Source organism: Capra hircus, chromosome 5 (genome assembly GCF_001704415.2).
Source record: "Capra hircus breed San Clemente chromosome 5, ASM170441v1, whole genome shotgun sequence".
Taxonomy (NCBI): Eukaryota; Metazoa; Chordata; class Mammalia; order Artiodactyla; family Bovidae; genus Capra; species Capra hircus.
In genome coordinates, this window is record NC_030812.1 from 113,499,782 (window position 1) to 113,527,744 (window position 27,963).

Below are 27,963 nucleotides of genomic sequence, written 5' to 3' on the forward strand. Positions count from 1 at the left end.
CATGGGATATGTCTTTATTAAAGATGCAAGCAAGCACAGAGAAGTCTCACACATGGTGCTCAGTAACATCCATACAGTACTAAAAATAGAAAAATAGAAAACAAATTTCACAGAAAGCAGCCACCCTCGCAGATACACAGAAAAGAGGTGCTGCCAAGCCCACTGCACAATGCCGAGGACCACCTGCCCCGTCCAAGCTGCTCTCCTTGACAAAACGACTGAAGCGCTCCCGTCCACTCTCAGCACAGACCCTCCTGCGGAGGAGGCGACTCCTCTGGCCCCACCACCCCGGGCACTTTCCAGCCACGGACAGCCAGGATAGCCCGGTGCACAGGGGCGGCGACATGCGTGCAGGTCAATCAGCCCTGCAGCTCGCCCACTGCCTCTTGTCACTCCTCCAGCCTGCCGTGGGCCAGCAAAGGAAGCGGGAGGCGGGGCAGGGCAGACCCCCGCCTCCAGGCCCTGGAGCAGCACCAAGGCGACACCGCCAGGCCATCCGGGCCAAGACGGGGCGCCACACGCACTCGGTGGGTCTCTGGGGCTGAGAGTCGCAGGCCCAGATGCAACAATGAACAGTAGGTATAGACCCAGGAGTTCTAGAAAGTACTATCAAGCCATCTGTTTGCCAACATAAGCAGGTTTCTGCTTCAGGGAATCAAAGACCGTGGAACGAAAAGTCAGGTTCTGTCTCTGCTGGGGTGGGGGGTGGGGGTAGGGGGCCGTTCTTGGGTCACCGCATCACATGCCCACCCCTCTGGGTCCTCTGCGTCGGCCTCGGGGCCGCTGGCCCGAGGGCAGCCTCTGAAAACACTCCCCCGCCCTGAGAACAGCTCCTGCTGCAACTCAGGGCGGCTGCTGAGAACTGAGCCACCGGGGAAACTCGGGCCCCCAACCCCAGCCTCACCCCGGTCCTCACCAGGGGAGGACCGAATGGCTGTGCCATGTGAATGACAAAAAAAATAAAGTCAACCCTGAGCGCTTCCTACCACCTGGGTGTGGCTCTCCTGAGCCCCTCGGAAATGAACTTTTATTTGGTTTACTGACATTTATTCAGGTTTCCAGTGAAAAGCTCTATAAAATACAATACGTAGTGTGGGTCGTAATAAAGGCAGACACTCTAGTTGCATATGTTAACAGACGTGACACGTGGTCCAGCAGAATCGCCATCTTTGTGGGCAGACGTTTTAGACTTCAAAGGCGAGACAGCTGCTCTGGATCAGAACTCAAACCCGCTTTCTCCAGCTTCTCCGGCCATGTCCCCTCCCTCCCCCGGGGTCTCACTTCCAGAGTCTGTCCAGCAAGGAACAAATGAGTGCAAACGGGACTCTGAGCTATAGTGTCTGGGCACTGTGAGCATGCAAGTGTGCGGTTGCTGATATTACAAGTAAAAGTCGAACGTGAGGTCGCACTTCCCCATCTTCTGCTTGTACACCAGGTCGAACTTCTCGTTCATGGAGACAGTGAAGATGTCCTTCCACAGCCCGACCCTTCCTGCAACACAGACAGGGGCAGGCGTGCTGAGTTCACTGGCGGTCACCTGCCAAACCACAGGGAGCTGGGGAGAGGGACCTGGAAGGTTCCAGACCTATCCCCGGACCCCTCTGAACCTGTCCCATGGGGACCACGACGGCCGTGTGAACCACAGGCTAGCTGAGCCCGCTTCCCTGAGTCTGGCCATCCCGGTGTGCTTTCACCCAGGACCAGAAATGTGCAGAGCTGAGGCCCTGGGGAGGCGCTGCCCATCCACCACTGGCTCCCAGCACTAGGCAGAGCAGGCGCGAGTCCCAACACCCCCGAGGACGGGCAGTGTCTGTGGCCCGGGTCTGACGTTCAGGCGCCATGTGGGATCTGTGTGCTCTGTGACACCACTACTCACGCAGCTCAACAGCTCCACCAAGGCGGCTGTTGCTTCTGGAGAATTTTTAAAGGGAAACCGAAAATCATCCCCACAAAGGCAGAATGGTTCATGGTGGGCAGGGAGCTGCCAGGGCCAGGTTAAGGGTGGAGATTTCGAGAAGCCTGCCCATGTGACATCAGGGGAGAACTGACAGGGAATAAAGCCATCAGAGCTCCCAACTCGACACCAAAATCAGTCCCACCCAGGCCCTCGTGGCTGCTCTATCACAGTGACAGTCCAGTGAGGCTTGGTCAGACCCCCTTTGCCCACCCCTTGCAGGAGATGAGGGGCCTGGAGCCGACAAACTGATGGGCCGGCACGGGCCTTCCCCTTCTTTGTGAAGGGAGAGAGATCAAAATGACGAAAACTGCTGAACCCACTTTCCTTAACTACAAGATCTTTGGTTCTGGTCACTATGAATGGTGACTGTGAGGAAGTCTGGAGCGGGTTCCTGCCCTCCCGTCTGCAGTGAGTGCGTCACCCAGAGCACTGTGGCCAAGCTTTTTACACACCGGCCTCAGGGCACTGAGATGCTCGCCTAGAATTCTGTTCACCGTTGGCATCTCTGACGGCAGAGCTCTGACCGTCCCAGCAAGCATCTCTCATTAAGCTGCGCTATTAACAGTCGCCCCTGTCCTGGCAGGACCTAATGTATGAAACTGCAACCCTGCAAACACTGAGCTAACAGATCCAAAGTGATACGGATTTTCTCTTCGGTGATGAAAAATTATATGCTGGTGATGGAGAGGAAAAGAAACAAGAGACTGTTCTTGCTACCCTCTAAGGACACCTCAGGGTCAGAATTACAAGCTCTAGACCCACCACACCATATGTTTTTTTTCCATGATTATTTTTCTCAGCTGAGGCAGCCGAGAGCTCGTCAGAGGAGTCACCCACCTGGTTTAGGATTTGGACTCAAGACAGTGCAATTTATGCTGTGACATGAATCAAATCTAAGCAATGCAGCTGGCTACTCAAGCCCCTGCATTCTCACCAACGCAAGGAGGTCTTCCGAGCAAAGAGGCAATGTGCTAAAAGAAAACAAAACCGAAGAACTGAAATAAAGCAAAACCAAGGTAAACGATGATAAAAGCAAACACAGCGGAAGAAGCATCTGTGCATGCAGTATGCTCTTGACACTTCTTAAGCACATGAGTGAGCCGGAAGGGGGGCTTCTGGAGAAGGTCGCACCCAAGGGTAACAAAACACAGCAAACGCAAAACTAAAAAAGAGCAAATAAATCTTAAATTATAAACATTCGTGAAGATGCAGCCAGGAAATAAACGGCAGGGTGACGTGGCTCGTTAACTAACGTCTTCCCGGAGAGTGGCCTGCCTGCCTTGACAGGAAGGCACCCAACCGCCTGACCTTCAGGACAGCCTGGGAGCCACATGGGTCGACAACCCAACCAGTGCTCCGTACAGGGAGGACGAAAGGCCAGAGCAGCCCGGCAGGCCGCGGAGGAGCTCCTCTCTCCCCTCTGGGCAGCTGCTCGTGGAGCCCGGTGCCATTCCCGAGCCCTCCCCTCCGACCCGGGAGCTAGGAACCAGGCTCGGCCACGATTTGAGGTGCCGCGGATGTGAATGTCTGGGCCGTCTACCGTGAAGCAGCTGCAAAGAGCACGAGCCCTCGGGGCACAGAGAGCAGCCCCCGTGGACCTCAGGAGGACTCTTGCGGGAATGCCTGCCCGCACCGCAGACGGCTCCACCCCTAGCACCCTGCTCTTGGGCCGGGAGGGCGTGCTGGCCTCTGTGACAGCTGCCCAGCCAGCCCTGGAGAGGTCTGCACTTCCTGCTTGCTGTCACTCTCTCACATGCGTACACACACACACACACATACACACACACACACACACACACACACATACACACACGTGTGCGCACACACACCCCTCACATATACACATAGCACATACACCACAGACACACACACACACACCCCTTCCCTGGGATGCGCTGCACCTCACCTGTGTGGCTGCCTCCCCTGGGGAACAGAGGGAGACGCCCTTGCTCACACAGACCCCTAGAGCCAGCTGGAGCTCGAGGAAGCTGTGTGCACGCTCTGTGCTCCTCAACTCCACAGCCCCAAATGCATTGCCAGGGTGGGGGACGTCTGAGGAGGTGTCTGCCTGAAAACCTCTTGCCCAAAGAGCCTGAGACATCCCCCTGCCAGCAGCCACCCCACCGTGAACTCTGCACCCTGTGCAGGGTCACAGGCTGACTGCAGCAGGGGCTTCCAGGATCCTCAGTGGCCCTTTTTTGGGTTACCTTCTTCCGCTCCCCCTGGGGAGTGGAAGGCTCGGGAGATATGAGGCTGAACCCTGACTCGGGGCCGGGGAGGGGGAGGATGGGGTCTGGAAAGCGTGAGGACGCCGGCAGGGAGGGGGCGGGGGCCCTAGGGGCCGGACGGGCACGTACCCCGGCCCACGGGCAGGGCCTCGGCATTGCAGCACTGGTCCACCAGCTGGTGGCAGTGCTCGATCAGCGACTCCAGCTGCGCCTTGTCGCAGGACACCCCCAGGAACCTGGCCAGCTGCTCCACCATGGTCACCAGGTCCTGGAAGACAAGGGTGGGGACGCGGGAGCCCGTCAGAGGCGGCGCCTTTGCAGAACACCACTCGGGACCTTTTATGCACGGCCTGACTCAACTCCTCGAGACAAACCAGACACCATAATCTTCAGGAAATAAGAATCCGGGTTAAGAGATCGCCCGAGGGCGCTTAGCTCCCGCCCCGGCCCTCTGGGAATCTGGAAGCAGACCCTGATGTAGCGGCGGCCATGTCCAAAAGTAGCAAGCAGTAAAGGAAGGCGCTTGGGCACTGCGCCAGGGGCAGGACCAGCTCGCTCTCCCCTTCCTTCCACGCCATCAGCTGGAACCCAAACGGCACTCAGGAGAGCCTTGAGGAGGCCCCAGGGGACCCTGGGGCCCCAGGGCCTGCCCACCTCGCGGGGCAGGGAACCTGGCTCACTGTGAAGATTCAGTGACGCTCGTTACGCTGATGCGAAGCCGTCTGTGGGCCCCAGCACCCCGGCACTGCCGACGGCACAGCTACCGCTGCCTCACTGTCTCCGAGGGGCCCTGCCCACCTGCTCACCACACAGCCCTGCCCCTCCATGGCCACGTCCTGCCCCAGGAAACACTGAAGCCGCTCGCGGCCTCTGCCCCAGCCTCGCCGTGCCCAGCGTCCTGCCCATAGCCAGGGCTGTCTGTTGGCAGACCAAACACCGGCCGGCGGTGGCTGGGCCACATGAGGAGAATGTTAGAGGCTGTCTCCTCTCCCGCAGGCCTGCAAGGCAGACACAGCCTCCGGGCGAGTCTGGAGAAGCGGGCCACAGGGCTGTGTTTCAGCTCTGAAGTTTTCTGTAAACTGCACGCCCTGCTCTCTCAGGATGAAATACTAAGTGACTCGAAAGCGAGGCACTGGGAGGAACCTGCCAGCTGGCACCAGGCCCTACAGTTGCATCTGCAGCTGGACAGGCGGGCTCCTCATCCCACCCTACCTTGGAGCCCCACGCCCTCCCATCCCAGCACAGAGGTAAAGGAAAAAAAAGATGAAAAGACAACTAGTGTCCGCCCAGACACGGGAACGCCCACAGAACTCTGCTCACAGTTACCCAGAATGGGAACAGCCCAAATGCCCGAAGCCCTGAGTGGATGGACAAACGTGACGGCGGACACGCTGCCCAGAATGTGCCCCAGGGAGCAGAGGCCAGACACCAGCACACACCCGCCGGGTGGTCAGCAGCCTGCAAACCAGCTCCCCGCCCCCGACAGACAGACAGACAGACAGCCTGGACGAGAAACGCAGACTCGGCCACCCCGAGCTGGTCCCCTCACCTTGGACAGGGTGCTGGGTGGTGCTCCACCACCGTCGAAGCATAAAAATAAATAGACCTTTCGGAAGCACTGCAGGCCACCCCTAACTTGGGAGCGGCGCACACCCTCCCTGAGGGCTCCACTGTGGGACCGACCGGAGCCTGGAGCATCACCCCTGCCCCTTGGCACCTAACCACCAGGGCACACTCCCCTCAAGACAAACCCCCCAGGGACCTGCCCCTCAGGACACGCCCCGGAGGCACCCACCCCTCAGAACATGCCCCCGAGGCACCCACCCCTCAGGACACACCCCCTCAGGTCACACACCCAAGGCACCCACCACCAGGTACCCACCCACTCAGGACACACTCCCAAGGCACCCACCCCTCAGGACACACCCCCGAGAACCCACCCCTCAGGACACGCCCCCCAGGTACCCACCCCCCTCAGGACATGCCCCCGAGGCACCCACCCCCTCGGGACACGCCCCCCAGGTACCCACCCCCTCAGGACACGCCCCTAAGGCACCCACCCCTCAGGACGCACCCACCCCTCAGGACACACCCCATCAGGTCACACCCCCGAGGCACCCACCACCAGGTACCCACCACTCAGGACACACTCCCAAGGCGCCCACCCCTCAGGACACGCCCCCAGGTACCCACCCCTCAGGACACGCCCCCGAGAACCCACCCCCTCAGGACACGCCCCCAGGGACCCACCCCTCAGGACACGCCCCCGAGGCATCCACCCCTCAGGACATGCCCCCAGGCATCCACCCCTCAGGACATGCCCCCGAGAACCCACCCCTCAGGACACGCCCCCAGGGACCCACCCCCTCAGGACACGCCCCCGAGGCACCGCCCCCAGGCACCCACCCCCTCAGGACACGCCCCCGAGGCACCGCCCCAGGCGCCCCCCGCAGGCGCCGCCCCCCCTCCCCCCCGGCACTCACCCGGTGCATGTCTTCGTACTTGAGGAAAAGCACATTCGAGTCCATGTGGTGCTCCCAGAACTCCTGCACGTGCTCGAACCAGGAGCCATAGCCCACTGTGGACACAAGGGGACAGGAGAGGTCGCAGGAGGGACGGGCGCGTGGATGGCGGCTCAGTCCTCTGCCCAGCAGCTGCGATGCAGGTCCGGCTCCTCCGGCAGCCACACGCCCCCTGGCCGCCTGCCCCACCACTCCTGCCTGCTGGCCTCCGCCCCACCTCCCAGACGCCCAAGGCCCGACCCTGAGCAGGGAGGCCTCCGTCCCCTGGGTGCGCAGGCGCCGGCTCCAGGAGCTTCTTGGACAAGTGGTGACTGCAAGAGAGGGCCGCCCAGAGGAGCTGGGCCCAGGGCCAGTTGGTCTGCAGTCGGGAAGACAAGAGCTCGGGGTGGGGTGGGGTGGGGCGCGGCACTCTAGACAGAGCCGACATGGGGCCCGCCAGGCCCGCACATCGCAAACATAGGCAGGAACGGGAGGCGCTGCACGAAGAGGGGCAGCGGGCCGTCCCAACACGCGAGCTCACACCAGCACAGCCAGCGTGTCCCATGATTCTCTGGGCTGTGGCCTGGGGCTGGGGTCCCACGGCCACAGGGGGACCCATGTACCAGTCAGTGTGGCCAGGCCGCTTCACAGCGTTCTTCGTAAAAACTATGGGTTCTCACCACTGGTTTACACTGATGCCCCTCACTGTGAGGGCAGCTTCCAAGGGGGCTTCCAGGTGGACCAGAGGGAGGTCTCGGCCAGGGAACGTGGGGGACCCTGGGCCGGTGGGGCCTTGGGAAGCAGGTCTGGTTGGATAACAGGGGCCAGTCAAGAGTGGTGGCCACACTGCCGAGGCCCTCACTTAACTGAGCACGCATCCACCTCCCGAACTCCAGGACACGACACACGGCCCAAGGCCAGAGGAGCTCCCAGCCTGACGGCAAAGCCCAAGGCTGGCCACATGGGAGTGACCAGCGCTGGGAAGGAGCCCCAAGGCCTGGGGCAGGCACCTCCCATGCCAGGCAAGCTTGGAGTGATCCGCGAGGGCTGGGCAGGAAGCAGGGCAGGGGGCTGCAAAGGGGCCTCAGAGAAGCAGGGGGGGCACAGGCGGGCGGGGTCCGAGGCAGACAGCACCATCAGACAGTGGCCAGGCAGGAGGGCAGAGGACGAGGACTTGGATCAGAGGCAGCCAGCCTCTCACACCCTCACTGGCCATGAGACGGAGCAGGCCCTGAACCTGTCTGCACCTCCTCCTCTGTGAACGGCATGACAGAACCTGCGCCCCACCCCCCTACCGCTAGGTTGCTGCCCCCAGAGAAGCAGGTACAGGTCTCAGCTCCTGGGGACCAGCGGGGGCATCGCTGTGTGTCCTCTCTGGTGGGACGCACTGGGGGTCCCATGTGTACTACTGAAGTTCCCCAAGTGCCAGAGCCATGCGTACCCGACGACCAAGGCTGGCACATGGGGACCCCAACCCCGCCAGCCCAGTCCATCAGCAGTCTGCCATTCCGCTGGCGAGGCGCGGCGCAGCAGCAGCCTAGGCCCACAGCCAGACGTGGGTCCTGGGAGTGGAGGTATTGGTCAAGGCGGCACTGGCGGGGGAGTGGAGCAAAGCAGAAGGCCCTTTATGGAGAAGGAAGGGGGCGCTCTGCAAGGGGATGGGGGTGAGTGGGCAGAAATGAATCAACAGCGCAGGCTACAGCCAAAGGCCTCACTGGGCCCGCGGCCGGATGAACCCTGGCCCTCCTGGCCCGGTCTCCCGCACCCAAGGTTTCAGACTCCAGGTCTCGCACCCTCCCGTCGGCCTGGCACATCCCTGCTCCTCCCACACCGGGAGGAGACCCACGCACAGGGCAGGACATGAGGGCCAGGCCAGCCATCCCGATCTTGAGCATGGGGGCGAGTCCAGAGGAGGAAGGGACCTGACCAACTCGCTGGCAGGCTGGTAACTCTGGGGGCCCTGAGCAGACTCTCCGAAGTCTGGGCCCATAGCTGGCAGGCAGACCGGTGTCCTAGGACTGAACGGTCCACTGGGCATGGACATGGGAGACCAGAACACCCCCACCCTCCCAGAGAACACTCACAGACAGACAACCAGGGCCTGAGGATGGGGTGGCAGAGGGGTGGGGGGCGACTCAGGGACAGGGAGGCCGAGAAGACAGGGGATGCAGGCACTCCTCCACCCTGCTCCTGTCCCCTGGCACTCGGGGCCAGTCCCCCCCCAACTCCCGCCCTGTAGTGTGTGCGTCACGACCCCCGACACAGGCCTCGGGGCAGTGCGCCCTGGCTGTCAGTGGACAGACAGCGAGTTTCACTGCCTCTTCTGCACATCACTCAAGCTCTTCAGTACCGTGGACAGAGAAGGCAAGCCTTCTCAGAGCGGGGAATAAACAGGACTGGGTGCTTGGGTGCAGCGGCTTTGAGGGATCACAGCAAGCGTGTACAGCCTTGAACGTCAGTGCTGGACAATAACGTGACCTTCACGAGGTGGAGGGGCCTGTACTGGATAACTTACAACTCCTCCGGCCTGTGCAGGGGGCAGTGTGAATGCGGTGGACACCCACTATTTGCAATGGTGGTGTTCCCGTGCTGGTGGATGCTTTAAAGGCGGGAACGCAAACCAGGACTTAAAACACGGCTCTGGGAACCAAACGCCTGACAGACCAGGAGGGGCCCAAGCCAGCTGACGGGCTGGGGGAAGGTAGGCTGAACAGAGGCCTTCAGTAGGTCCTCAGGGCCTTAAGGCACAGCCCCGGGGCCCTACACTTGTCCCTTCCCATCTGGGGTCCCTCCTCCCCAGGCTAGGCTGAAGCAGAGATGCAAGGGCAGCAAAGAGAGGGCCTCAGACACTGTGGGGAGCTCACTCAGGAGGTCTGGTCTTCAGCCAGGCTCCAGTTCAGCCACCCCAGGTCCCATGTAAACTTGGGGTGCTGCGCTCCTGTACTGCCTCTATGCGCTTTATCCTGCTCCTGCCACATAATCTCATTGCAGAACCCCTGCCCTGCCTGGGCCGGACAACGAATGGACAACCAGGCTGAGGGTTTCCTGAGCTGGGAAATAAAACAGGACGTGTATCTGCAGGAGAGTCTCCAGACGGACTTAATCAATTTCAAAACTCTCCTGGGCGCAAAGTCTTAAGCAGCAAGGTGTGCAGAGAAGCCAGGGTTGGCAGGTGGGGGACCAGAACCAACCCCACGGCCAAGGGGACAGCTCCCTCCCTGGTCCACTCCTCCCCGACAGGGGCGCAGACACGGATGGAGGGGCCCTGGGCATGCTCAGCCCCTGCTCAGGCCTCTCCCCTGGGAACAAGCCTCCTGCCCAGAGCACTGTCCCGCCCCTCCCTCGGAGTGAACCCCACCTGCCACACCGGCCTGTGGCTCAAGCCTGACCCTCAAGTCCAGCTGAAGGCCCTGGACCCTCACACGAAGCTGCGGCCTCCACGCTGGCCTCGGGCACCAATAACGGGGGGGATCTAGGCCACTTCTCACAGCTTGGAATCCAGGCAGGGATACAGATGCTTTTAACTGAGGGACTTAGAACCACAGGGGTGTGGGGAGAGACATGGGCTTCGGCGTCAGATGCCCGCTCGGCCTGGCAGAAACTTCCTGACCCCCCTCAGCCCGCGCTCCGCTGCCCGCCAGCAGGGAAGCAGGCCGGCCCCGCGGCCATCACAGCCCTGGGGTGATGGGCAGTACCCCCGCGGGGGCGCCACGCAGACACTCACGCTTGTCGTTCATGAACCTCCGGCAGAACTCCTGGAACGTGCCTCGGTAGCTCATGGTCCGCAGCGAGCGGTGGAACTGGTAATAAGACACCACCAGGTCCTTGGGGTTCCGGGCCATGTAGATGACCTGCGGCGGCGGGGGTGGGCAGGAGGAGGAAGGAGGCATAGGCGGGCACACGGAGGAGGTTAGTCTGCAATCCTCCGGCCCAGGAAGGCCTCCCCGAGCAGGTTTCACTGACCTACAAGCTGCTCTCCTACCCCGTTACCCACGGCGAGGCCAGCCCTTCACACGCCAGGACCAAATACCTTCTCACCGTTGCCCTGTCTCAGCAGAGATGGACTCCCGTCCACACGGCAGCATCAGCTAGGACAATTACTTGCGTATTTAATCACATTTCTGTCCTCTAGGACTACTTGTTTATTTTTTATTAAACTACAGTTGATACTTTAGAGAAGACTCTTGAGAGTCCCTTGAACTGCAAGGAGATCAAACCAGTCAATCATTAAGGAAATCAGTCCTGAATATTCACTGGAAGGACTGATGCTGAAGCTGAAGCTCCAATACTCTGGCCATCTGATGTGAAGAGCTGACTCCTTGGAAAAGACCCTGATGCTGGGAAAGATTGAAGGCAGGAGGAAAAGGGGCCGACAGAGGATGAGATGGTTGGATGGCATCACCAACTCAATGGACGTGAGTTTGAGCAAACTCCAGGAATTTGTGATGGACAGGGAGGCCTGTCGTGCTGCAGTCCATGGGGTCGTAAAGAGTCAGTGAGTGACTGAACTGATAGCTGATATACAGTATTATGTATGTCACATGTATAAAATAGTCATTCAAAATGTGTAAAGAGTACATTCCTTTCATATAAGACACTTGCTATATTCCTCATGATGCACAACGTGCCCCTGTAGCTCATTTTATACGCGTTGCTGCTGTGCTTCACTTGCCCAGTCGTGTCCGACTCTTTGCGACCCATGGACTGCAGCACGCCAGGCCTCCCTGTCCCTCACCGTCTCCCAGAGTTTGCCCAAGTCCATGTCCATTTTCTGCAATAGTCTGTATCTCTTGGCCCCCATCCCTGTCTTGCCCTGCCCCTTCCCTCTCCCCACTGGTAGCCACTGGCTTCCTTTTCATCTCTGAGTCTGGCTGCTCCTATTACAGTCACTAGTTTGCTGCAGCTTTTCAGATTCCACTGAAAAAATCACATAAAGTGATGCCGAACAGTATTTGTCCTTCTCTGTCTGGCTTAACGCCCCCCAAGTCCAGCCCCACTGCTGCAAATGGCAGAATCCCCTTCTCTCTTTACGGCCGAATGGCTTCCCACTGCACACACCCGCCAGACCTTTCATGCCCATTCATCTGGTGACGGGCACTGAGGGTGCTTCCGCAGCCTGGCGATGGGACCCTGGGCTGCTATGAATGCTGCGGTGTCTCTAGCTCTACTTTAAAATCAGCAGAAGACGGAAAAACTATGGTCCTGACCCTCCTGGTGGTGAGAACTATAGGTCTCCAACATCTCATGCAGTTGAGGAAACAGAAAAAAAGCAGAGACAGTGAAAGCAGCCGTTGAGTCCTTAGGTCTCAAACAGGCAGAGGCTGAGCCCTGGCTGGTCAAGTTCAACTGTGAGGAAGAACCCAGGTAAGCAACATGGATATAAAACACTAGCGACAAGGCTCCAGGACGTCTCTCCGGGGGTCCCACCCCACCAAGGTTGTTCTCTGGGAACTCGTGCCTGTGACAGACCACAGTTTGGACTGGCACACGGGTCCCTGGTTCCAGGAGGAGGAAGCGGTTGGGAGCAGCGGGGAGCCAGGGTTACCTTGGAATCGCCGTTGTGGAGGTCGGAGGGCAGGAAGCGGTAGGGGAGGTGGCTTTTGATGAGGCGGGGAGATGTCAGTTCCTGTGGCGGGCAGAGAGGGGAGGCGGTCAGAGGAGGACACACAGACTTTCTGACGGGCCCTGGGCCCTATGGGGCCTTGGACAAGTCAGGACCAGCACCCCTGCCCCAGAAACATCTCCCTGAGATACGACCCCCAGCCCTGCCCAGGCTGGACCCTGGGGGACAGACATGAGCCAGACACAGGCACCCCACAGCCTGAGACTAAGTATACTGGCAAGGGTCTGCTCAGAGCACACGAGGGCAGGCTGCAGCCTGGAGCGGCCAAGAGCGGCCGCAGGACGGGCCATGAAGGGCCACAGAGGAAACAGAAGCTCAGGGAGGAGGGCCGCTGGGCTCTGCAGTGGTCTCAGCACAGGGCCCCCCCGCTGCGCCTTGCCACGCCCGGCCCCTCCATCAGCCAGCGCTCCGCCCCCAGGCCCTGACTCAGGGGTCCCCGCCGACAGGCCCTAGCCCGACCACGCTGCTCCTGTCCAGAGGGGCCACCCTTCGACCACCAGGACCCTCGCTTTTCCTGTCCTGTGGGCTCTAAGTGCTGTAAGGGCTCTGACGTCACAAGGTCAGCTCAGCTCTGGGCGGGACCACAAGGCCAGGAGCAGGGCGCCAGCAGCGGGCGCCCACCCAGCTCCACAGTGGGGCTCGGCCGGCAGCAATGCGAACACTGACCTGGGGGTGTGGGGGTGCTCTCAGAGCTTCAGAATGCCCATCTCACAGGAGAATGGACAGGGGGGCCACGCGGGAAGTGAGGCCTGAACTGAGAGGTGGCAGAGGGGAGGGTGCAGAGGAAAAAACCCAGATAACATGAGGGGCGGGCCAGACGGGACTCGGGGATGTTTGTTTCACTCTTGGTACCAAGTATTTATGATGCAAGCACATCCTACCCAGTCCCCCCAACAGGCAGGATGAACCACAGGAGGAGGCCCCTCACCTCCACCTTGCCCCCCTACTCCCGGCAGCTGCCTCCTTTCCTCCTCGAAGTCACCCCCATCACCCTCTGGTTCAGTTCCAGGGACATCACCACCAGCTCAGGCCGGCAGTCTCTTCCTGCCGGCCACCTGGGGTCCCAGGAGCTCGCTGCTTTCCTTCCAACCAAAGGGGCCCCAGGAACCCCTCAGGAGCAACCACAGGAAGGCCCCAAGGGGCTCACGTGTGCTGTGACGCCTGCCTCGAGCCCACCTTGATGATGTCCAGGCCTGGCTGTGGGTATTCCAGGACCGGGAGCTGCTCGTCGATGTTCATCAAGCCGATCTCATCAGGGTCGGCCCCCTGGCTCACCAAGTAGACCACTTCCTGCAGCAAGCTGGTGCCTGGAGGGAGAGAAGCTGGTGAGGGGATGCCTGGAAGGAAGCCCGAGGGCCAGCCCCACTCTTGGGGGAGCACCAACCGCCCCAGGAAAGGACTGAAGGGCTCCAGGTTTTGCAGGGAGGTCTCAGCAGTGTCCTGAGTCTAGTGGAGGAACACTGTGTGCCTCAATGCCACCTCTCGGGGTGACTGTGGCTCAGCCAGCCTTTCTGAACTCCTGTCTTGTCAGCACCGAATGCAGACAGGAGATTTCTCGAGACCGCCATAAGGGGAGAACAGGACGCGTGGTGCCTACCTCCCCCAGGGACTTGAGGACTGTGATGAGCGTGTGATCTCAGCCCTGGGCTTCCAGAACCTGAATTTCCATTTACCCAAGAGTGATGAGGGTCCAGGGGAATGGCTGGCCAGTCAATTATTATTTACAATGAAAACCACATCTCCTGGTATCTACTAAACCAAAACACGGGTCTGACCTATAACAAGAAATGTGCCAGGACAACACCAAGAGACATGGGCCAGAACAGCCCTGCAGTTACGCAGAGGAGCAGAAGGCGGAAGCAGTGACAGATTTCCTCTGCTTGGGCTCCAAAACCACCACGGATGGTGACTGCAGCCATGAAATCAGAAGACGTTTGCTTCTTGGCAGGGAAACCTCGACAAGCCTAGACAGTGTGCTGAAAAAGCAGAGACATTACTCTGCCAACAAAGGTCCCTGTAGTTGAGGCTCTGGTCTTCCAGTGGTCACCTATGGTTATGAGAGATGGACTGTAAAGAAGGCAGAGCACTGAAGAATTGATGCCTTCAAACTGTGATGCTGGAGAAGATTCTTGAGAGTTCCTTGGACAGCAAGGAGATCAATCCAGTTAATGTTAAGGGAAATCAACCCTGAATACTCATTGGCAGGACTGATGCTGAAGTTGAAACTCCAGTATTTCGGCCATCTGATGTGAACAGCTGGCTCACTGGAAAGTCCCTGATGCTGGGAAAGATTGAGGGCAGAAGGAGAAGAGGGCATCAGGGGATGAGATGGCATCACTGATGCAATGGACATGAACTTGGGCAAACTTTGGGAGATGGTGAGGGACAGAGAGGCCTGGCGCACTGCAGTCCATGGGATCGCAGAGTCAGACACGACTGGGCAACTGAGGAACGACAACAGCCAGGACCACGCTGAGAGGCACAGAGCAGGACAGCCCTGCAGCGCTCCTCAGAAGAGCAAGCCTTGGGAGCAGCGGAAGCGTCGGTGAGCAGCAGGATGCTCCCCCGAGACTAGGACGACAGGGGCCACAAAGGGCTGCAGCGCCCGGCAGGGCTGGGTCCAGACGCGGTGCTGAGCACAGTGAGCGAGGCGCCAAAGGGAGTCTGCTCTGCGGCTGTGGTCGCCCTCCAACCTGAGACGCAGGGACCATCGCCCCCATTAGAGGGGAGGTTCCTGAGGCCTGATGGTGCCCAAGGTCACAGCGCCAGTGTGTGGCCCCCATCCGCCTCTTCCTCCTGGCGAGGCCCATCCACCCAGCAGCTCAAGGCAGCTGCACTTGGGTGGGGGCAGGCGGGGAGAGTGGGGGTGGGAACTGAGGGGTTACCCTTAGAAATCAGACCATGGGCAGTTTCCTCCCAGGGAGGTCTTCAGGCTTCCCTGGTGGTGCAGCGGTAGAGAATCTGCCCGCAGTGCAGGAGACGTGAGTTTGATTGCTGGGTTGGGCAGATTCCCTGGAGGAGGAAATGGCAACCCACTCCAGTATTCGTGCCTGGGAAATCTCATGCACAGAGGAGCCTGGCGGGCTGCAGTCCGCGACTGGGCGGCTAGACCACCACCAAGAAGTTCTTCAGGAGCTGCATTTAGCGCTCCCGCCCCACCCCAGCAGCCCCCACAGGCATGACCCAGACAGCCATTTCTGCACATTAGTACTTCTAACATCAGCGTCGACACAGCAATTTCACAAGCTCCATCCGTGCCTCCATTAAGGAGCTGCGCCGGAAGGCCAGCCTCGTTAGAGCCCACAGGAAGCTCTCTGCAGCCTGTCCCTCGCAGCCCCCTCTCCAGGGCAGCCCTGTAAGTCCATTTCCTGGTGGAGCACCACTTGGCCCTCCCGTCTCCAGCTCAGGAGGGCGCACCATGCCCTTGCCGGGCACCAGGGAGGACGGGGAGTGGGAGACACAGGACCAGCTCAGGCAACGGCCCCGGTGTCCCCAGGCTGGCCAGATGTGACCAAACCACCACGGAAAAGAATGACCGGGGATGATGACTCTACCAGATAGTCACTACCTGGGTCCAGACAAAGCCCCTCAGCCGAAGTCCAAACACTGGCCCTGCAGGCAGCCACCAGGCGCCTGCCTTGCCCACTGGCGCCTCCAGGTCCCACGGCCGAGGGGCCACCCTGCCCAGCCCGTCCACCCACCCTCCTGGCTACCGTGGCCGGGAATCCCGGGCCCAGGCCCAGCTGTTCTCACGCCCAGGGACACAGTCCTGCTCAGCCTGCGGCCTCCTCTCCCCCACTCTGACCCTCTGTGCTGCGGCCAGCCTTCTCCACCACCCCCTGCGCCCAGCACCCGGGGCCCAGGCCTGCCACGGGCTGCCCTTCTGCCTGGTCACCTTGGACTTGTGCTTTGGGCCGCCACTCAGAGGCCTCCCTGGACCCTCCAAGCCTCCCCAGCCCTGGGGGTACTGGGTGACCTGGGCTTCCTGTTCAGCTGCACGCAACGCTCTGGGCACCTCTGGGGAGCTGACGGGGGGCAGCTCGTGTGCACAGGGAGCGAGGCTGCATCGTATTACTAGTTTTTACAGCAGCTGTAACCAATTACCAACAACTCAGTGGCCCAGAACAACCCAGGTACTACCTGTCACTCTGGGGGGCCAGGAGGCCAGCACAGGTCTCAAGGCACTAACACCAAGGTGGTCTGCGAGGCTGCACCCCGTTCTGGGCTCCAGCGAGAAGCTGGACCCCCGCCTCCTGCCGCGCCAGGTCACACCCCCTAACACCCGTGGGCGCTGCACTGCTCACCTGCACTGCTCATGCTGGAAACACCCCAGCCTCCCCACACCTCAAGCCAGGCCGCCTTCCCGCGAAGATGGGCTGATGGGTGACACCAGGGGCAAGGCCCGCCATGGCCAAGGCAGGATCTACAAGCACCCCCAGGGTGGATAAAGAAGCTCGGGGTTCAGGTTCCGGGCCAAGGTCACAGAGCTGGGGAAGGGAGAGCGACGCTTGGAGTGGCGGGAACCACAGCCCTGCACGGACAGCCTCCCCAGTACCCCTGGGGAGCACGGGGGCCACAGCCAGCCACCCGGACGGGATGGCAAAAGCAGGCGGGGGTGAAGCCAGGCCTCAGCCCCCTCCCCGCCACCCCTCTGTGTCTGATCCCCCGGGGGACAGGTGCCCAGGAGGCCAGCCCGCTGCCCAGCAAATTCAAGGTGAGGTGGAGGAGAGCCAGGCTTTCAACCCAGGGATACGCGGGACTGGCCAGGCGGGAGTAACACGAGCCACACGCTTTCCGGCAGCTCGTTTTCAAGTCAACAGATGCGAGTCGATGGCTCACAGGCGCGCTTCTGCTGACGGCAGGGAAACTGCTCCCTGGCGGCTCCAAGGCGGTGGCAGTGACTCTGATCGGCAGAGAACACTGAGGTTTGGGCGGAACTCCCTGGGGATGGCTGCGGTGGAGCCCGTCAAGATTCCTACCAGAACCCTTGGGGACAGGACGGACCAGCACGCTATGGTCGGAACCAGTTGGAAATGGACCCCCAGGCGCCAGGATCCTGGGGCTGGGAAACTTTGGAATTCTGATCCTTTCATTTTTATTCTTTACCTAATATTACACGTGTATACCTGGTCTAAAAGTCAGGAGCGGATTTCCCTGGTGGTCCAGTGGTTAAGAACCCACCTGCCGATGCAGGGGACTCAGGTTCGATCTCTGGTCTGGGAAGACTCCACAAGCCGGGGGGCAGCTAAGTCTGAGCCACAAGGAAGAAGAGCCCCCCACGCTCAACGCAACTAGAGAAAGCCCGCACGCAGCAAGGGCAATCAGCACAGTCAAAAATAAATTGTATAAAGAGTCAAAAGACTGAGGTCAGAAATCTCATGCCCCTCCCCACCCCACTCCTGTGAACACAGCAAAGCCCTGCTTCTTCTTCTCTTACCCTCCAGTTTCTGACGTGCTTACACCGTTATTTCACATCTGTACGTTCTGATGGGTTACTGACTGCTGACCGAGCCGCCTTCCTTCCTGCAGGCTTCTCTCCCCGACGCGGTCTTGGCACAATTCTTGGTCTAACCCAAAGTACAGCGTGTGGTGGTAACGCTTCCTTGCTCATACGAGACTGTCTCCTTTGCCTGCTTGCTCACTGTTTTATGTGCCTATTAACAATTCCTTGCCCGACTCTGGATAATAATTCCTGGCAAACACTCCCCACACAGCCAAATGCAGGGGCTGTGCTCAAACCCCATGAATCTCTGAGGGTCGTGCCCCCGGCACCCCACAAATGTCTCCCTGCGTCTCCGTGGGGCTGGGAGGACCCAGTCTTCTAGCCATGTGCCCCTTGGTGTCCGCGTGCACAGCGGCAGAGCCCACCCTCTATGAGCTGGAGCCTGACGACAAGCGCCTGCTTCTACCTGGCTCGGGACGGCTGGCTGAGCTGGGTATGGGGTTCCAGGCTGGGGACCCTGAATGCACTGTTCCCATCTTCCAGCTGCCAGCATTGTGCTGAGAACTCTGAGGTCCTGGTTCCTCGTCCCTTGAATGTGGCCCATTCTTATCTCTGGAAGCTTTGCGATCTCCTCTGAAATTTCACAGTTAAGTGCTTCAGCCCGGTCTCTTATTCACGGTGCCTGGAGACACATTCAGGCACAAGGGGGCCTTTAACTCAAGCTCCAGTCTGGAAATCCTGACTTCCAGTTCTCCCGATCTCGCTACTCCCTCTTTCTGGAACTCTGAGACCTTCTACTTTTCTTACCTCTTTGCTCCCACTTGTCATCAATTTGTAACAATTTTGTTCCACTTTCCAGGACATTTCCTCTGCTTCACCATCCAAACCTCACAGCTGAGTTTTAAAACTTTCAGCTACAATGTTTTTAATTCCAAGAGTTCTTTCAGGATCCCTACTTGCTCATTCCTGGTGTGACTTTCTTCACCAAGAGTGTACCTGCCTTCACTCTCGCAGTGGAGCAGAGCCAAGAGTGCCAGGGGTGGTTCTTTCAGGTTTTCTTCTGCTCTGCACATTGCGTTGGATTCCGCTGAGTGCCTCTTGCTGCTTTTTGTCTTCTTTTGGCAGGCCTCTGTCCTTCCTGTTGGAGATGCTAAGATCTAGAGACCCTGAGTCCACCCACAGGTGAGAACAAGCCCCAGGTCACAGTTCTCTGCGGTGGACGCGCCTGCTGACCGCAGGGCCTCACATGCGCGAGTGCAGCCCAGCCCGGCACCCTCATGACTATGACAGCAGTTGCCCGCGTGGGAGCATTTCTAAGTCTTCACTTTGGGGTCAATTTCTCCAGAGGAGACGCCTCCACTCTCTGCCCCGGGGGACCGCAGGCATCCCAGGAGAGCTGAGCAGGAGGGTGACGTTGTGGTCTTCACCTGATGTCCATTTTCAACTCAGCACTGTATCCCAGCCTATTGCTGTGTGTGACAGTCCCAACTCCATGCCCTCTCTGGACCCACTTCCCCCAAAGAAACCTGCCTGTCTTTGCAACAGCCTCCTACCTTCAAACTCCTCCGAGGGGTGCAGTGTACGACTCCTAGGCCCCGCAGTGAACAGGTCCACGTACCTGCTGCCCTCCCCTCCTGGCATTAGGTTCTCTAGCTGCTAAGTTAGCTAACACTGAGCTTCCGAAACCCACAGTCATTGCACTCCCCCTCCCAGGGGCTCGGAGCCTCCTACTTCCGGTCATCACATAAAGAGGTCTGAAGAGGACACAGCGACGAGCACCTGTGCTCAACCCACCCCGTGGGCGCTCTGCAGGCACCGGACACAAAGGCGCCACAGCTGGGGTCAGTCCAGCTCCTCCAGGAAAACAGAAAACCTCCTGGAACCCTTCTCCTCTATGGGAAGAAAGCGTTAAGCCACTGGAGGAGGGGCAGCAAAACCTTCTGCCCCCGCCCACCCAGGTGCTGGTGAAGACCCAACATGGCTGGAGACTGGGTGAAAGAAAAGAACTCTGGCTCCATGGGCAGGGCAGAAGCCCGTCCCTGGGGTCTGAAGACCCCAAATGCAGAAAGAGGGATGCGAGACTCTTTCCCGCACAAGACCCACCATCAAGGCAGAGTTGGCAGCCACTGGAGGGCATCACTGAGTAAGTTCCATCAAGACCAAGAAACCCAGAGCCTACCTAAGGCTGCAGCTGGACCAGGCAACGCCCTCAAAACCCTCCTCTCTCAGCCAGTAACAGAGCAACAAGTACCAGCTGTCCACCCTTGAGGGAGGGGACAGGGTGTAGGGAGAAACCCCTCTTAAGATTCAGACCAAATGCTGAAGGTAGGGCTGGGAAGGACTGCAGGCAAAAGGAGACGGGGGCAGCAGAGGATGAGATGGTTAGATGGCATCATTGACTCAATGGACATGAATCCGAGCAAACTCCGGGAGACAGTGGAGGAAGCCTGGTGTGCTAACAAGTAGGTCCAAACATAGCAACTGAACAGCAACAGGGCAGGAACACTGAGGAAAGACCCTCTGAACACTCAGCACCACCCCCGCCACGCGGAGCACGAGGTGGTGCTACAGGAGTTAACACCAGCGGTCACTCAAGTGACCAGAGTGATAACACAATTCAAACACAGCCCAGTTCCTACTAGACTGACTCACTGCCTACACTAACAGCCTGCCAAGAAGAGACAGGCTGGTTTCAAAGCATCAATACAAATGATTCCTATCTCCAATGCTGGCACAGTGTCCACCATCCAATGAAAAAGTAGTACACATCAAAAAAAAAAAAAAAAAAACACCAAAAAAACAAACAAAAAAATCCGTCAGGAGACAAAAGAATCAACAGAATCAGACTCAGGGAATATTAAAGTATTCTGACTCAAATGTTGAAGGATTTCATGGAGAAGATGGACAACAAGCGTAAACAGATGAATATTTCAGCAGAGAGATGAAAACCACGATGGAAATGCTAGAGAAAAAATAAAAACACGGTTAACAGAAATACAGAATGCTTTCAGTGGGCTCGTCAGTATACCTGACACAGTGGAAGGATCAGTCAACCTGAAGACTGACCAACAGAAGTTACCCAAACTGAGACACAAAGAGAAAAATAGCGTGAAAAAAATAGAATGTCCAAGAGCTATAGGACCGTATCAAACTGTCTAACGTGTAGTTGGCATCTGAAAAGAAGAACAGAGAGCGGGACACCAGAAATAGTTGCAGTGGTGACTGAGAATTCTTCCAAAATAAGGAAAGGCATCAAAGTACAGCACTGAGACGCTCAGAGAAGCCCAAGCAGAATAGGTATCCTCCTCCCCTAAAAAATACATGTATCTGGACACCTCATATCCAAGCACTGAAAACCAAAGATAAAGAGGACATCTCGAAGGCCACCAGAAGGGGGAAAAAGGATCCATTCCAAAAGGAACAAAGAATCACAGCTGACTTTTCACCAGAAGCAATGCAAGCCAGCAGACAACTGTGTGGCACCTCTGAAGTCCTGAAAGGTGGCGGGGGGAGGCACAGGAGGACGCTCAGTCCCACAGTGAACAGCTGAGAGGTGTTCTGGAAACAGAGGTCCACATCGGGTAATCGAGAGGGAGGGAAAAGGAGAGGAAGGGAAGGGAGGGCAGGAGCACCCCAGAGAGAGGGAGCCAGGCTGGAGGGAAGGGAGAGCCATGCGTGCTCACCATGCTGGTGAGCAAGGGGCAGGACAGCTGACCACCAGAGGACGGCCCCGGGGTGGACTTCACCACTGCCTGAAGGCCATGGCGGAGTTGGGAGAGAGAGCGAACCCTCGGGGGCGTGGTCTTGCGTTCCTAAGAGGTCACTTTGGCTGCAGAGTGAAAGGTGAACCCAGGAGGCAGGCCACACAACAGTCCGGGTGAGAGAGGAAGGTTCCCAAGACTGCAGGGGAGCTGAGAGGGGTGGGCAGGTTTGAGCACTTCCTGGGTTGGTGGTGGAGCCACAGAAGCACAGTACCGAGGTGCATGTGGGGGCGGGGAACGGCAGAGCAGTCCTCACTGCCTCGGAGGAAGGAGAGCTGAGGAGCCCCCATGAGACCCTGAAGCTCAGAGTCGGCTCGGGGCCTCCTCCTAATTCCACGGAGTCAGCAGATTCTCGTCCCGGTGGCCCTGCTCCCATCTTTCCTCCAGAACCTTGTGGGTTCCTCTGGAGGCTTTCATTCCAGGTCTCATACGGTGATGAGAAGGCTGCTCCCCCAGCCAACCCCGCCTCTTGGGACCAGCCACCTCCTTCCCCAAAGCCAAGCCCTCTCGAGTATGGGCGAACAGCTGGAGTCAGAGCAAAGGGAAGGAAGAGGGAGGAGGCAAGGGAGAGGGAGGGGAAGGATACAGGAAGGCGACAAGTCATCTGGAACCAGACCTCCGGGGACATCCTCAGGGAGGCGGGTGAGCAGGTGCTCGCTGGGGGGCACTCATCACCCTGGAGCTGGAAGGCAGGGATGCCAACTCTGATCCTGGCACAAACGTGAGCTCAGGGCGGGTGGCGAGTTCCTCCCCCAAAACTTCCTAGCCTGCTTCCGGATCTGGATTTGAGGCCAGTCTCCTCCCCAGGCTGGGAGAACATGATAACCAACCCTGGAAACCTGGGAGCGTCCAGCCCAGAACCGAGGCCAGGTCACCTCTGTCCCTCTGTCCAGCTCCCCTGGGGCTGGCTCCTCCCCACCGTCTGCAAGTCAAACCTGCATCCTCGGGCGCTGACACCGCCCTTGCCCCTCAGGGGGCCTGTTTCTATCCAAGAGAGGCAACAACGAAGAACACGAAGCTGCTCCGAGGCTCAAACACGATGGACTGGGAGGCCCCACCAACTCTCACAGCCAGGTCCCGCCACCTCCTCCATGCAGCCCCCCTGCAACCCTCCTCCTCGGAGCCCCTCTTCCTGGGCCCCCTACCTGACCCCCGAGAATGAGCACCCTGGCCCATTGGGCAGCGGTCAGCATTAGGAGCCTGGCTTTCCAGTGTCTGTGTGAGCTCCTTGAGGGCTGCATTCACGACACTCCCTGCGCCCATCTCCCGGGCCTGGGGACGCTCTCAGCCAAAGATCATCCAGGCTGTGGCCTGTGGGCCTCCCTGCCCCAGAGCGTTCTTAAGACTAAAGATGAACCTATCAGGTCTAACCCTCTCATTTTTCAAGAGCAAACTGAAGTCACACAGGGACAGGGCTGGAGTTGGGCCAGGCTCTCCCGTCCCCCCATCAGTGACCAGAGAACGGGGGTGCACTTCAAGATGGGTGAGAGCCAAAGGAAAGAAAAACCAGGAGCGGGGATGCCCAGGCCGAACCAAGGAGCACATTCCAGAGCCCACGTGATCTCCACAGCCTTGGGAACCGATGTCGCCCAGACAAGATTGGATTTAACACCAGACACCCTGGGCTTCCCTCAGGCTCAGTCGGTAAAGAAGCCACCTGCAATGCAGGAGACCCCGGCTTCAATCCCTGGGTCAGGGAGATCCCCTGGAGAAGGAAATGGCAACCCACTCGGGTATTCTTGCCTGGAGAATCCCATGGACAGAGGAGCCTGGCGGGCTACAGTCCATGGGGTTGCAGAGTTAGACACGACTTAGCAACTAAAGAGAGAGAGAGACCCTGGGACCAGAGGCTGTAAGAAAGAAGGACCGTCAACACTTGACAGCGAGGAGGGTCCCGGACACTGAAGGCACCACGGGCTCCCACCGTGGGGTCACAGCGCAGACTGGTGCCGTCCTGCAGGACCTCCGTGAGGATGGAAACAGCTGAAGCCTGCTGTCCAGCGCCGGTGACCACTAGCCAAGTGCAGCTCCTGAGCTCATGGAGTGTGGCCAGTGCTACTGAGGAACTGAATCTCTATAATTTTATTTCAATTCCTTAAACTTCGATACCCACCGGGAACTAGAGGCTCCCGTATTAAGACAGCACAGTCCTAGCCTGTCACCTGAGCTCAAGTGTCAGATACACAGAAAAGTTCTGGAAGTACTGAAGTACCGTGGAGGAAAGCAGGATCCGACTGTCGCGACCTCTCCCGTCAGACGCTCCCCACCAGAGGGGCGGGGTGGACAGGGGCCCTGGGGCCACCTGCAACTTCACTGCGACCCCCTAGACTTGGGCACTGGGAACCCAAGCAGTCCCGTGGGTCCACACTGGAGCCGTCCGGCCCCCGGCAGGCTGAACACTCACTGAAGACAGGCACCCAACGGGACTTTTCTCTGCATGCCCAGCCCCGAGGAAAGGTCGGGGTGCCATGGGTGCTCAGGGGGTGAAAGCTGGCATTGACGACACCCTGCCCTCTGCTTAGGGTGCATCTGGTCCAGGCAGGAGCCCCGGCTTATCTTCCCACCCATCCTCACAGCTGCCCAGCAAGGCGCCGAGGCAGCCTCTCCCACCCTCGAGGGCAGCACAGCTCAGGTGGTCTCACCTGCCCAGGGGCAGCCAGCAGGTGAGTAGCACAGCTGCACTCACATGCAGGTCTTTGGGCTCCAAAGCCAGGCCCTCAATGTCCAAGCCAGAGCCTCCTGCAGACCCACTCCTGGTGGGGAGGAGGAAGCAGGGAGGCGGGGACGGGAAGGGAATGGAATCATGAAGTCGGCCGCCTGAAGTCCACGTGGCCCAGGACTCAGAACTCTGACAAAACCCCTAAAACCCCGAAGCATCCTGAGACTTCCACCCCAGAGCAGGGGAGAGAAGATGGGATCCTCCCTCCTCCTTGGGGCCTGAGTCCAGCTCCCTCCTCCAGAGGGGCAGGGGCGAAACTGGCTGCGGAGCAGAGGATGGATTAGACCTGACTGTCTCTCAGCTGCTGTGTGACTCTGAGCAAGTCCGTGCCTTCTCTGAGCCTCTGGATTAACACGGCAGAGCACCAGGCACGTGGGACTCGTCAAGGGGCCACTTCACCACTCTGAAGACCCACGGCAAACTACACCTGGCCTGCGTTCAAAGTAACAGCCCCTCCAAGGACCCGGGAGCAGAAGCAGCCTCTGTGACTGCACCGTGCAGATTTCACAGCAGGGCAATCGCCTGAGGGCAACAGCCCGGGGTGGGGTGGGGGGTGGGAAGGAACCCAGATCTTGCCCCCCAGGCAGCTCCTCCTGCCACACCAGCTGCCACTGGAGAGGACCTCCAGGGCGTGCCATCTTTGGTTGAGTGAAAACTAGCTTTGGGGGACTGATTCTTCAGGCCTCTCTGTTATCATTTTGAGTAATGAACTTTACAGGCGGTGGGGGCTGCGAGGACATGGGACCTCCAGAAGCACTGGTCTCAGCAAGGTCATCCTTCCTGAGAAAACTTCTCACTTTTCCTGTCACCATCCCACGACATGGACAAGCAGGATGGACTGGGTGAAGGTTAAGAACCAGGAGGAAAGCAAACAAGGAATAGCAGATACTGGCCTACACAAACCCGTGACACCCTGCGGCTTCACTCCCCGGCCCGCCGTCAACTCAAACAAGCCTCATCCCAGGCACTTGAGCTTGGGCGAGCCACTTCACCTCCCAGAGTTTCTGTGCCGGACTTCTGAAATGGAGACCACCTCTGGTCGGAGAGGTCCGCAGACAGCTCACTGCCATGATGAACAGAGGCCTTTGCAAGTGACAGAGCACGGAGCATGGCAGGTCGCCAGCTGAGCGCTACTAACGTCCTCTCCCTCTGGCTCACACACAGTTTGAACAAGGGCATCTTCAGGCTGCCCTGCAGGCTGCATGCATGCTCAGTCGCTTCAGACGTGTCCAGCTCTCTGCGACCCCATGGACTGTAGCCCGCCAGGCTCCTCCGTCCATAGGATTCTCCAGGGAAGAATACTGGAGTGAGCTGCCATTTCCTTCTCCGGCAGGGAGGGGGGTCTTCCCTACCCAGAGTCTCCTGCGTTGGCAGGTGGATTCTTTGCCACTGAGTCACCAGGGAAGCCCTTAAAATGGGTTTGTGTTGTTCAGTTGTGTCCGACTCTTTGCAACCCCATGGTCTGTAGCCCGGTGGGCTCCTCTGTCCATGGGATTCTCCAGGCAAGAGTACTGGAGGAGGTTGCCATGCCTGTCTCCAGGGGATCTTCCTGACCCAGGGGTCAAATCCACAACTCATGTCTCCTGCATCGGCAGGCAGGTTTTTGGTTTTTTTTTTTTACCGCTAGCGCCATCTCAGGCTGCCCAGTCGGCAGGTAAAAGGCAAAAGGAGCCAGCAGGGGGCAGATGGAGAAACAGTAAGAGCCTGGAAAGACCGTAAGGGGAAAAATAATTTTAAGCTTTGAAAAGGAGGCTCTTTCAGGCTGTGTGCAAAGGGACCCCACACCAGGATCTCTGGCCGAGCTGGGTTCTCTGTTTCCGAAGGGAAGAGCCAATCTTTGCTCTCCTTCTGAGAGCAAACTCAGAAGGACATGTTTTTATCTTTGAAAGATGCAAGTTACAAACAAGATGTGAGGTTTGGTTATCCAGAAAACTTCCTTAAACCAACACTTCATTCCCATCAAGGTCCCTGCAGAACCCCAGCAGGCCCCCAACGCTGGGCCCGTCTAAAGCCTCCCCACAAGCTTCAAGGCCATGCCTTTCAAGCAAGCTCTATGCCCAGGGCCTCCCCAGCCTGCCAGCAGCCCAGCTTCTCAGCCACCATATCCTACTCATGAAATGGAGGGGAGTAACAGAGAACCACAACTGCCCATCTGCCACTCCGAAATCCTCAGAGGTGCCCACATTTTTCCCAATTCAGAAGTAGGCAGACCCTGCCCTAAACTGACAGGAGGCCATTTTCAGCCTTCAGTGATCCCACGGAACAGGAGGCAAGCCAACTGCTGTCCCGCCCACACCCTGCTGGGGGTCTTATATATATGAATGATATCCCTGGCTCTAAAATCTGACCAATTTTGAATCCCCACACTTCCTTTTCCTTCTTCCCAAAGACAGCCCAGCAGTGCCTCCAGACTCCTCTCCACCCCTCTACTCACAAGCCCCTTCTTCCGCCTTCCTGGGAGAACCAGGCCTACCCCCTGGGCATCTGGGGCCCTGCACAGCAAGGACAGCCAAGCCTACAGGCTCTCCCAGCAACCTGCCAGCCTGATCCTCTGACCACGCGACCTCAAGGCCGCCACCCTGCACACCAGGCCAAAGACGCACTGCACTGTCTGGGTTCAGAGCAGTGAATCCCTCTCTCTTCAGGACAGCGGCAACAATGGAAACCCGCAGGAATGTCAAACAGGAAAGTTGCCCCTTTTCCCTACAAACCTCAGAAGAGGCACTACATCAAAAATCTCTTACATCAGGTCCTGGGCACATGCACACCCGCCTGGCCTTAAATCGCAGCTCCTCCCCCTCATCAGCTGTGTGACCTTGGGCAAGCAACCTCCCCTCTCTGAGCCTCAGTGCCCACCATACAGTGGGAGTGCCAACGATCACCTGGGCTTCACACAGCGGTCATGAAAGCGACATTCTAATGCTAGGAAATGTGACTGCCCTGGGTCCCGGAAGCCAGGATACACCAGGGTGAAGGAGGCGGCCCTGGATCAGGGGGGACACATCGGACACTGCACTCTGGGCACGGGCCAGTCCCATCCCCCAGCCAGTGCCCACGCAGTAAATGAGGGACGCACACAGCCCTGACGCCCCGTTTCACCCCCTTCCCAAGATCAACACCAGGACTTGGCGCTCATCAAAGGGCTGAACCGAACCCAAGAACAGAGAGGTTTAGTGACTGTCCAAGGTCACACAGCCAGCTGGACATCGGGAGGGGAGGCAGTGAAGGGTGGCGGGCCTGGGCCTGCCTGCCTGGCAGCTGCTGCCGCCAAACAAGGCTCCATCCCCACAGGACGCCACCTGGCCACGGACACCGGGGGCTCAACCTCCAAACACCTGGTTTCCCCCCAAACCCCGGGCCGACCACCCCCACCCCGCCCTGTCGGGCTCCAAGCATCGCGCCCCCGCCCTCGGCCCCCCACCCCCAGTCGGCCCCCCGCCTCCCCGCGCGCGGGCCGCAGCGTCCACGCCGGCGCGCCGCAGAGCCGGCCGGGGCGGGGTCCGCGCAGGGCTCACCGGACTTGGGGTAGGTGACGATCCACACGTCGCTGGGCCGCACCGGGAAGTTGGCGATCTCCTCCATCTTCCCGCGGCAAAAGGGCGGCAGCCGCACGCCGTGGAACTCGAAGTACTTGCTCTCGAACTCGCCCGGCGTGCTGGGGGTCTCCGCCTCGCTCTCCGCCATGCCGCCGCCCGGCCCCGCAGCCCCGCAGCCCCGCAGCCCCGCCGCCG

The 27,963-nt window shown here is 59.1% G+C and overlaps 1 protein-coding gene across 2 annotated transcripts; it reads right to left on the reverse strand.

Moving 5' to 3' along the window:
* Positions 1–27,963, reverse strand: SULT4A1 (sulfotransferase family 4A member 1). Of its 2 annotated transcripts, XR_001918134.1 has the most exons (8): positions 27,748–27,963; positions 13,486–13,616; positions 12,232–12,312; positions 10,411–10,537; positions 6,669–6,763; positions 4,315–4,453; positions 2,795–2,928; positions 1,391–1,491 (listed from the first exon to the last, which is right to left on the reverse strand). XR_001918134.1 is itself a non-coding variant. In XM_018048879.1 (7 exons), the coding sequence occupies exons 1-7, from the start codon at positions 27,914–27,916 to the stop codon at positions 1,379–1,381; spliced, it is 855 nt and encodes a 284-aa protein (XP_017904368.1). In that variant the 5' UTR covers positions 27,917–27,963; the 3' UTR covers positions 1–1,378. The 2 variants fall into 2 exon arrangements, 1 of the variants encoding a protein (XP_017904368.1); XM_018048879.1 differs by lacking the exon at positions 2,795–2,928 and having other exon boundaries at positions 1–1,491.

Bases quoted from the DNA above. Each gene is read 5' to 3' on its own strand.
- SULT4A1 (XM_018048879.1), bottom strand. From the start codon at position 27,916: ATGGCGGAGAGCGAGGCGGAGACCCCCAGCACGCCGGGCGAGTTCGAG. The intron at 12,313-13,485 runs GTGGGCTCGAGG...TGCCCGCCACAG, and splicing joins CAGGCCTGGACATCATCAAG to GAACTGACATCTCCCCGCCT. The intron at 6,764-10,410 runs GTGAGTGTCTGC...TTGTGTCCACAG, and splicing joins GAGGTTCATGAACGACAAGC to TGGGCTATGGCTCCTGGTTC.